Below are 10,956 nucleotides of genomic sequence, written 5' to 3'. Positions count from 1 at the left end.
TTCGAATTGGTCACCTTCGGCACGAATTATGGCCTTCTAACGGCCAACGAAACCATCACACGCTGCCCGAATATTGCTCTGCGATATATTTTGGCCCATTCCCGGCGAAGCGCTTGCTTTACAAAATACTAAACCTTGCTTTACAAAATACTACCCCATAAGGGGTCAACAGTTTGAATAATCATAACTCAAGTTTGGGGATATACATCTGTCGGCCAAACAGACGAATACTATTTTACTTGTTCTAATCCATTATTGAGGGTCCTTTTAGAAATATTTCTTAAAAATCGACAAACATTATTTTTTAATTAAAACCATGGTGCAATATTGATATTGATATGAATATTGATATGAATATCGATAATGTACCATGATTAAAACAATATATATTTCTCAACTTTCTTGAGAAGTTCTTTAACATGGAACACTATCCTATTTACCTCAATTAAAAACGCATATTCACACACATTTTTTCAATCAAAAGTTTATCTCCTCCGTCACAAAAAAACGCAATTTCATATTTTGTTCGCCAGCAAACGCTTAGCTTGCTTTTATTAAGATTTTTACTAAATTAAGAGATATGGTTCATATAAAATAAATTAGAGAAGACATTTTTACATAATAAAACAATAATATGTATGTCAAAGCTTTCACTTAATGGTCAAGCTATTGTTCAACAAATTTTATATAGACTTCACCTATTTACATAATGATACTCAAGCTATATCATTTTACAATCTTTTCTTTTCAATTACCTAAAAAATCTTTAGCATTACTCTAATGCCTAAAACACAATTCGCAATTCATTTTTTAGTACCTTTTCTGGAATAGATTCCAATTGTTTTCAGCAGCTTTTTTGAAAAATTCCTCTGGTGTACCCTTGTCAGAACGAACCATCTTCTTGCGGAACTCTGGATGGGTACGTTTGAGGTGATCAAACATGTTGGAGGTGTTACCACTCGTCTTATAATGCCGTGAACAGAAACAACATTTGGCGTACTCTCCATTTTCGGTCTTTTCAAAATATGACCACACTTCCGATATAGTTTTTCTCTTATATTTCAATTCATTTTTCCTCTTCCTTATTCCATTGCCGGATTTAGATTTTTTATTAGCTTCGCTAACCACCTTGCATGTGGGATGAGCTCGCTTAAGATGATCCAAAAGATTCGTTGTGCTACCACCGATAGCCTTATAATATTTTGAACATAATCGACATTTGACGAAATCATCATCTTCTTGTGGTTGCTCATAAAACGACCACACATCTGTGGATTGGTTTTCTGTTTCTGTTTCAATTTCGACTTCAAATTCCATGTCATCTTTAAATTCTATTGTATCAACTGCAATAGCAGTTTCTTGAAGCTCTTCTTCCAGTTGTTCAAAAGTGGTCGACATATTTTCACTTTTTACTTCCTCAATTGCCCAAACCTCTTCTTCCTCCTGCGGCAGGGGATCCTTTTCTGCTTTAATTACTTTGTCAGTTTCATCAGTGTCCTCATTGTCTTCTATTACATCCCGATAGGCATCTTCAAGAAATGACCACATATCCGATGAGTTACTATCAACTTCTTCTATTATATGGTCGGAATCTACATTGTCAGTGTTGCGAGTCGTTGGATGGTCGGAATCTACATTGTCAGTGTTGCGAGTCGTTGGATGGGATCGTTTGAGATGATCCAAAAGATTTGTAGTATTCCCACTGGTCCTGCAAAGCTTTGAACATAAACAGCACTGAGCGAATTTACCATCCCCTGTTTTTTCAAAATATTGCCACACCTCTGAAGGTGACTTCCCCGCTCTTTTTGCTGGCTGAGATTCGGATTCCTCTGGTAGAGGTGTTTCCCGAAATGCAGGGTGGGCACGCCTAAGATGGTCAAATATATTGCTTGTATTTCCACAGGTTTTATAAATTGTTGAACAAAAACGGCATTCGGCATAATCGCCATCTTTCACTTTTCTAAAATAGTTCCAAACTTCTGAAGTTTTTCTTCTTCCTCCCTTCTTTGGCTTGTTATCGTTGGATTCCGCATCATTGCTTGGTGGAGAGGTGGTATCGTTTTTAATAGTTGTTTTGTCATCTCCATCCTCCAAATAAGCCCAAAGCTCTGAGAGCGTCATTCCTTCTCTTTTTTCCTTGCCCTTGGGAGCTGTTCGAACAATATTAGAGGGGTTGCAAACTTTCTGGCGCGTCGGATGGGCTCGTTTCAGATGGTCAAGAAGGTTCGAAGTATTCCCACAGGTCTTATACAGTTTTGAACAGAGCCGGCATTTAGCAAATTTGCTATCACTCATTTTATCAAAGTACGCCCATACTTCCGAGGCTGTCTTTCTTGGGGTACTCCTAATATGATTTGCGCTTCCAATTGTGACGGCATCAATTAGGATGGCTGTTTTGTTCAAGAAGTACAGTAAACAAAGCAATGTGAGTAAACAGTAATGTTTTATATTTTGTCGTTTCTACTTACTTTCTGTCCTTCTCCGATTCATGTCCACGTCTTGTAGTGCCGTCAAATTTATCTATTTCAAATAATAAACGAAATAATACTTCCAATCAAAGCTGAATAAGTTAGGATGGAACGCGAAGTGCGCCTAGAATAAAAAACTTAGATTATTACAGATTACAGAGCTCTTAACTCTTAAGAAAACCGCCGTCAGACAGAGATAAGAAAGAAACAAGATTTAAAGCGGCAATACGTGATAAAGTTAAAAATCAAAACAAAAAACCACGATTTGTCAATGAACAGAGATCACAAGATCGAAAAATCAGTATACATGTAGCAGCTGTGGTATTCACTGAATGAACGAAGGAGCGAGTTCATTCAAAGTTCCATTGTAGAACATGACAGAATCTGCTATTTTGGCCATTTTTGCAATTTTTTACTGGAAAATCTTGTTAAGTTTGAAAGAAAATTTTATAGAATACATGCTAAAATTGCGGATATTATGTTTTCTTTACACGTCATGTTAGAGTCATATATATAAAAAGTAAATTTTTCACATATATATATTTTTACCATTGTATAGCTTAATTTTAGGGGAAATCACATATATATGATAATTTAAAATGAGATTACCTTTTAAATATGAGTTTGGTTTGGATCGATTTTGTTTAAAGGACATCCCGACATTTTATAACCAATATTTTTATTATGCCCATAAATTTTGCAGCGACTAACGAAGTTACATTCCTCTACGTCTCCACTTACTTGCAATGGAGATGTCTAATGCCTATCCTGATATGGACCTCGAAAGAAACTATACTTGCTTTACCGCACATTCTTATGCCGTGAATAATAATAATAATGACCCAGACTGTACAGAGTTGCATTTGTATAGTCTCAACCACCAATTAAATCAACCTTGGAAGTGAGCACATGCAAGACCCCGCACCAACAAATCACAAATCAAAACAATTAGAATTCCAGGACAGAGGCAAATATCGAACATGAATTCCTTTGAAATAAAAGATATACCAGGAAAGGTGAATACAATCCCTTATAAATGTCATGACATTTTGTTCACAGAATCATTTGATAATTTAGGGTCGTGCTATGGTTGCCGCTAAACTAATCAATGCTGGAGATACAATTTTCGAAGAGGAGCCTTTCGTATCCAGTCAATTCTCATGGAATGCTGCATATGGTTATGCCGCCTGCGATCATTGTATGCGACCATTGGAAACGGTCACTGAGAATGTACGTCGTTTGGCCAGCAATGCCAGTCTTGTGGTGCCTCTTACGGAACACGATCCCACAAAACAATGGCTGGAACAATTCACTGTTTGTCCCAATTGTAAGATACGTTATTGTTCTGAAGATTGTCGGGTCGAGGCATTAAAGAAATATCATCGTGTTGGATGTATGGGCAACTATAGGCAGGATGATTCTCATCCCATAAATAGATTAAATGAAATATGGAAGTAGGTTTAAATTAATTCCATAAGTGAGTATAAGGTGGAAGTTTATAATTTTTCTTTTTTAGGAAAATGCATTATCCCCCAGAGACTGGAACCATAATGCTTTTGGTGCGCCTCATGGCAATGTATCAACAGTCTTCCAATAAAACAGAATTTTTGGAGTCTCTGCAATCTTTCCAGGCATTAATAGTTAACAAGGAACAACAAATTTATCACAAAATGCTGGGTGAAAATTTCGAGCAGCAAATGGAACAATTGTACGCTGCCTTCTGTGAAGCTTTTCAGGGTGAAGATTTTCAAATGGTGAGTTAAATTTAAACAATTGTAATAACAAGCCATGGCAAAATTAATCATTAGACTGTACTAGAGTTATTTTGATATTCTGGCTGGGTCCTGAGTGTTGTACTCAAAAACTCCCTCTTTTCCACTGTTTCAAAATATATTATAAATTCGAAGAGGCTTTCAAAAAGAAAATTGAACCCGTTCTAGTTGGATACTAGTTCGTCTTATGGCGAGAATGAATTCGTTTTCTTCTACTGCATTGTATATAATTGTAGGTACCTCCTTTCCCAAAAAGTAGCCATTAGATTACGGCAATTGTTCCCCGAGCCCGGGTGTATTCTTTGAAATATAATCGGATTTAACCCAAGTTCCAGAAGTTCAAGTTTAACAACTATTTTTTTCCAGTTCACAACACCTGAAGCATTCAAGACCCTTATGGGTTTGGTGGGAACAAACAGTCAAGGTGTCGCCACCAGTGTATTGGCCGAATGGGTGAAAAAGGTTTCCGATTTACCTATGCCAGAGGCAGACAAAGCAAAATTAGATGAATATATTGATGATATTTACAATAAAGTTTCAGAATGTGAGTATAAACATAAAGACCTCATTCTTGTTACATCAATAATTTCCATTGTTCTTGTTTTTAGTCGCTGGCGAATTCCTAAATAATGAAGGTTCTGGTCTTTACCTACTGCAAAGTAAGATTAATCACAGCTGTGTTCCAAATGCTCAATCAACATTTCCCTATTCTAATGATATTGTGGTATTGAAGGCAACCAGAGACATACAACCTGGTGAAGAGATTTGTATATCATACTTGGATGAGTGTCAACTTGAAAGGAGCAGACATTCCAGACAAAAGGTAAATGGCAAGAAATTCAAAACATATTTAATATTTCTAAAAAATATTCTGTTACAGATTCTCAAGGAAAATTATATTTTCGTATGCAATTGTCCCAAATGTCAATTGCAAAGTAACGATCCCGACGAAACCAGTGAAGATGAAGACGAAGATGATATGGACATGGAAGATGATTATGACGATATGGATGACTAAAACGAAAGTAACTTGAAATAGGATTTTACCCAAATATGTGGCTAAAGTTAATGAAGCAAATTTGTTTTTTTCCTAAAGTGTATATACACACCAACAACAAATACATTTGTTTTAAATATATAGATATATATTTTTTATATAACAACTGTAATAAAACCAAAACATTAACTATCCATACAAACTATTACGTTTTTTTTTATATTTTACATTATTACCTTATGAATTGGAAGTCACGGCGACCAGCTTAACTGGTGGCCACAGGTGTTAAATTGATCAATTTATTACTACATTCGGCCAATTCTTGGATGGAAACTCTACCCCGCTGCCTTATGAATTTGGCCACAGATTCGAGTTCTTCTTCGGAGATGTAAATAAATTTGCCGCGATCATCAATTACACCAGTGATGGTGCCATTGCCCTGCAGTTCTTGTATACGTTCAATAGTTTGTTGGGTTTTCAGTTTGAATTCTGTGGCCAGATCTTCTAAGACCACCACCTTGTTGTCCTTAATGTATTTAATGAAATCGGCCAAGAGGTTTTCCTTTTCCTCATCGTCTTCTTCGAAACCTTCCTCTTCCACGCTAAAGGCTGCTTTCATTTTCAGATATTCTTCGTGTTCACGACGCTCCTGTTCCTCACGAGCCAGACGTTCAGCTTCCTCCTTTTTGCGTTCTGCTTCAGCTTCGAGCTCTTCTACCTTTTTACGTTCCTCCTCCAATTTGGCATCCTTTGCCTTCTTCTCTTCGCGTAGTTTCATTTCTTGTTCGCGCATCAAACGTTTTGCTTCCTTGGCTTCCATTTTTGCACGTTTCTTTGCTCCCATTTTCTCATCCAGAACGGCACCTTGTGGAATATCTCCCTGATCTCCGTCATCATCACTGTCATTGTTCTGCGCGGCAGCATTATCCTGAGCAGCGGCAGGTGCTGCGGCATTTTGTCGCAAACGATTACGTTGATTGCGTACAATTTGAGCTCTTCTTGGTACTCCTTCCTGGGCACGCTGGGGCACTCCACGCTGCTGTTGTTGTTGTGGTTTTTCTTCTAAACAATGACAAAATCAAGCAAAATAGCTCAGTTGGCAGTAACTCTTTTGTTGTTGCAATGTGTTCACCTACCTTGGGGTTGTCGTTTCTTTTGCAAATAAAGCAGTGTGAGGAGTATCACAAGAATTGCCGTAGCACAACCAATTAGAAATGTCAGTGACATAATGGAGATGGTTTTTTAATTATTTTATGAAAACAAATAACGATTCAAGTGGTCAACAATGTCCTCTTGACCAATGAAATACGTCAACAAAATATGTTTTGACACTTAACAATGCAACTCACTTTAAATTAATGACATCAAACACAGGGTTGTATCTTACATTAATGACGAGTGGTTGTTTTCGCAAAGGCTAAAAATGACAGTCGATCTACGTTACCCTATTTAGAATTGTATTTTTCTCATGACGTGTCGAGAGGTCTAAAATTATTTTGTAAAAAAACACCGAAACTTGCGAATATTACATCGACAGAATGCTTAAACAATTAATTGCCTTGTTGGTCCTGGTAAGCGCTTGTAATAGCGTATTTGGTCTATACTTCCACATTGCTGAAACGGAGCGCAAATGTTTTATCGAAGAAGTGCCCGATGAGACCACTGTCATAGGTAATTATTCCAGAAATAGTTGGAATATAAGGATATAATGTTAATCTAATCAATGTGTCTTTCTTGCAGTCAATTACAAAGTGGAGTTATATGATCCCCGTTCCAATGGTTTTATGCCTTCCTCTCCCGGTATTGGCATGCATGTTGAGGTACGTGACAGTGATGACAAAATCATTTTGTCTCGTGTCTACAGTTCGGAGGGCCGCATCTCTTTCACATCCCACACACCTGGTGAACATGTAATCTGCATGTACTCTAACAGCACATCATGGTTCAGTGGAGCACAGCTTCGTGTCCATTTGGACATACAAGTTGGTGAACATGCCATTGATTATGCCAGCGTTGCACAAAAGGAAAAACTTACCGAATTACAATTGCGTATTCGTCAGCTGTTGGATCAAGTGGACCAAATCACAAAGGAACAGAACTATCAGCGTTATCGCGAAGAACGTTTCCGTCAGACCAGTGAAAGTACCAACTCTCGTGTCTTGTGGTGGTCTGTTGCCCAAACCGTCGTCCTTGTCTGTATGGGCTTCTGGCAAATGAGACATTTGAAGAGTTTCTTTGAAGCTAAGAAACTGGTGTAAAGGAAATGTTTGTCTTGCTTAATATTTAATTGGGTTTTTGCAAAATCGCTCCACAAAGACAAACACAGCCCCACTTGTTCTCATTTGTAATGTCTCCTCACATTTGATATACATTTGTTCGATGTTGGATATTCAATCTCCAAACGTACTAATGTTTTAGTAATATTTCCTCCATTCCCTCATAACCGTGTATCACGAAAACGAACTGTCTTCATTTATGTATATCATCAGTATAGAGTTTTGATTTGTGAAACAAGAGAATACCACATTTTTCAAAGATTTTAGTTTAAATAAAAAACTTTTAAAAAATACAATTATACAATAGTTATTTGTTTTAAATTAATTGTATTTGTTTGATAAATGAGTTTTAGATAAGGGGTTAGGACATTTTTAGATACCAATATTATACGTTTAAAATAATTTTTAATCTTTATATATAGAAATTTGAAACTTCTTCAATACAGGGACCAAATTGTCGTATTCGGTTAACTCGGTTAAAATGTCTGTAAAAGGAACTAATTTGATAATCATACGATTAAACCCCTTATGTTTCTATCTAAAGTTCGATATCATAAGCGAGAATTTGGTCCTCCTATTTACAAAACTTTTTATACCTTAAGGAGGTTTAATACGAGGTTAAGAGTTCTGCATATAGAATAAGACTAATATGTCGTATGAAAAGGATTTAAAATGCTCGTCCCGTTATCAAATAAGATAGAAATGTGACAATGGGTTAATAGATTTGTTAATTCATAGTCGGGAAGTCTGAATGTTACTTGGATTAATTATTGCAATTTTAATAGTGAATCTGTAAAAAGCAGATATACAATAACTTTGTTCATTGGGATGTCTGGCACAATCCGGAATGCTTTACCGTATGTCATGTGACTTTGGATCAATGATGTTATGTCCTTATCAGCAATAAACAAGAAACTTTACCAGACGACACAAAAAGAAGATTTATTATTTATGAATGTTTTGTTATCTTGAAAGTCACATGTCAATGCGAAGACAAATAAAAGCCGGGCTTGGAAAGAAATAAACTAAACTGAATAAGAAAACATGTTTAATAACAACACTGATAAGTTGGAATATACCTATACGACATTTAAAGACAATGCGCACAAAGACAAATTAAAGTTCATTAGTTTGGAAAGAAAATGTTAACCACCTTAATTTTTAGAACCTAATTCATGTATTTTGGCATGAAATTTAAAGCACCTAGGGAAATTTGTTAATCAGTATAATATTGGAATTCGACGAATTCATGTCTTTTAACAATAGGATAGAGCTTGAAATATCTAAGATAGATGTTTAATAATATTCATTCATATTAATATTCATTATTTCTCTCCGGATTTTTGGTATTTAAAATAGCATCTAGTCATATTGATGTACCGACACTTTTTCGGAGTGTTCAGTGTTGAAACTATATTTTTTAATCAATTTACAATAATTTCGCATAAAGTGTTCCTTGTGTATAAACTTTTGGTCTGTTCTAGAACTGCTAGAATATACATTTTTTAATACAATAACCGATTTTCCCATTATGATATTGAAAAAAAAATTCAAAAATAGTAGATTCTTGCAAGTTCGGGAACAAAGAATTCGTTGCCACAAATTTTAAGATTAACACCATATTTCACTTTTGCAACAGATTTAAATCTCGTAAAATCCATAGAAGATCTGTATAAGATTTATAGAAATAGAAAAAGGCCTGCGCAACTTCTTGTTAAAGATCTGAGGGTCATTTTACAGATATGTGAAGACATAGATACCACGTCGCTATGCTTCTATGACTAAAAATGGAAAAGAGATTATGGTAGGTACAGAAGGGACTTTGTAAAACATTATAAAGAACACTGATCACAAGGGTGTGTTAAGGAATAGACGAATGCACTTAAATTTCCTGGCCAATTAAAGTGTGACCATCGTCAAAGGAGTTCGAATCTTTGATTGTTTGCCCTTCTTTTAGTTGTAGTCTTCATTAGATTTTGGCAAAGCTAAAGCTCGTCATTTTTTATTTCCTTTTCGTCCTCAGAAAGTAGAACAGTAGTCAGACCGACCATTTCTCAAGCCAAAAGATCTATAGACAGTTGATTAATGTATATTTTTGTCTGGAATAGGAATTATTTGGCTTAAAGGAATATTGCATATAAAGACTATAGCAGAATGTTTCATCTTTGACCAATCGATACATATTAAATTATCTGAGCTTCGGATCAATCGATTCCACAGAGAGGAGTATCAAGTTTGACAAGAGTACTAGGATGGGGTCATGTTTACCGTTGCTTAAAACTCCTCTATTTTAAACCTTAATACCTTTACACCTTTACCTTTAATGTAGATATGCAGGGTAGCTACATTAGAGGTCGAACGCAGTACTCACTATCTACTACTACTTTCTTTATATTTTCTCAAACAATTTTATTTAAATCCCTTTCGTGAGCCGACCTTCTTAACTTTTCCAATCATTTCTTATCGACGTGATTCTGAATAAAGGTAGACATAACTGAAAGGTTATCTTTTTTTACAAGATCTTCCACAATGCGATTGTAATGGAAAATAAGAATGGAATAAAGGTCTTGGAAATTTTATAGGTGATTAACTTGAAGGGCAGTTTTGAGGAATAACAAAATTAAGAATCAAATACGGAAAATAACATGGTGGTAAAAAGTCTTATGCTTGGATGGAAAGGGACCGACCCACTGCTATATTAATGAAAGTTATAGAGGTCACTGTAGTCAGTAATTTCACAGATAAGCATTAACATGGATGTCGTCACTGTCCGTAACAATATGAAGTGCGGTATTTTCGACGAAGATGCAGTTTATTTATTAAGTATACTTTGGCGTTTTCCCGGTTGCAAATATAAAACTTTTTAGTGATTGACCTACGCCGTTGCTTGAATGGGTATGGCGAAACACTTTAAAGATCCTAGATTCTCATAATATCCTTTCAAAAGAAACACAATGGATAGTGGGTGTCCAAGTGAAATAGCTACCTTACAAGACCAGCATGCAACCACAAGCTTATCCGTTATGTTAAGCAATAAAAGCAAATTATTTCGATATGACTCAATATGATCGACCGCCTTATTTCCCATTGCTACAATAACTAAATGCTTGACATTTTGTGGTAAATTATTAACAAAAAACATTTCTTTTCTATGGAAATTTAATACCCTAATCAAAGTCAATTTTCACCTGTGTACCCATCGCCTACTTTTATCGCCCATTTTTTATGCAATTGCAAATAATTATCTTAGTATTTTGTAATTAGAGTACCTGGTCACAGTTGTGGTATGCATAAAAAACATACGTTTGTGTGGATACGTACGTGTGTAGATAGATGTATTTGCATAACATCTTTTACTTTGTTAAATAAATAATATTCTTAGAGAGGTTCGCTCCAACATCAAGCATTTCCATCAGCCAGACAATAAAGCAAATACAAATTCA

General features: G+C 35.7%; 4 protein-coding genes across 4 annotated transcripts; 2 read left to right on the top strand and 2 right to left on the bottom strand.

Annotated features, from left to right (window-relative positions):
• Positions 1-513: 513 nt before the first annotated feature.
• On the bottom strand, positions 514-2,742 carry LOC101890424 (uncharacterized). Its single transcript, XM_005181925.4, has 2 exons — positions 2,469-2,742; positions 514-2,390 (listed from the first exon to the last, which is right to left on the bottom strand). Exons 1-2 carry the CDS (start codon positions 2,488-2,490, stop codon positions 811-813), a joined length of 1,602 nt encoding a protein of 533 aa, XP_005181982.1. The 5' UTR covers positions 2,491-2,742; the 3' UTR covers positions 514-810.
• A 587-nt stretch (positions 2,743-3,329) lies between these two features.
• On the top strand, positions 3,330-5,439 carry LOC101890593 (histone-lysine N-trimethyltransferase SMYD5). Its single transcript, XM_005181926.4, has 6 exons — positions 3,330-3,484; positions 3,546-3,922; positions 3,985-4,222; positions 4,607-4,784; positions 4,849-5,063; positions 5,121-5,439. The coding sequence occupies exons 1-6, from the start codon at positions 3,449-3,451 to the stop codon at positions 5,256-5,258; spliced, it is 1,182 nt and encodes a 393-aa protein (XP_005181983.1). The 5' UTR covers positions 3,330-3,448; the 3' UTR covers positions 5,259-5,439.
• LOC101890764 (DDRGK domain-containing protein 1) lies at positions 5,364-6,581 on the bottom strand. The gene is made up of 2 exons (XM_005181927.4): positions 6,374-6,581; positions 5,364-6,299 (listed from the first exon to the last, which is right to left on the bottom strand). The coding sequence occupies exons 1-2, from the start codon at positions 6,462-6,464 to the stop codon at positions 5,503-5,505; spliced, it is 888 nt and encodes a 295-aa protein (XP_005181984.1). The 5' UTR covers positions 6,465-6,581; the 3' UTR covers positions 5,364-5,502.
• Positions 6,582-6,670: 89 nt separating this feature from the next.
• Positions 6,671-7,809, top strand: LOC101890938 (transmembrane emp24 domain-containing protein eca). The gene is made up of 2 exons (XM_005181928.4): positions 6,671-6,908; positions 6,978-7,809. Exons 1-2 carry the CDS (start codon positions 6,776-6,778, stop codon positions 7,493-7,495), a joined length of 651 nt encoding a protein of 216 aa, XP_005181985.1. The 5' UTR covers positions 6,671-6,775; the 3' UTR covers positions 7,496-7,809.
• Positions 7,810-10,956: the final 3,147 nt, after the last annotated feature.

Source organism: Musca domestica, unplaced genomic scaffold (genome assembly GCF_030504385.1).
Source record: "Musca domestica strain aabys unplaced genomic scaffold, Musca_domestica.polishedcontigs.V.1.1 24, whole genome shotgun sequence".
Taxonomy (NCBI): domain Eukaryota; kingdom Metazoa; phylum Arthropoda; class Insecta; order Diptera; family Muscidae; genus Musca; species Musca domestica.
This window is presented reverse-complemented; position numbering and strand designations above follow the sequence as displayed.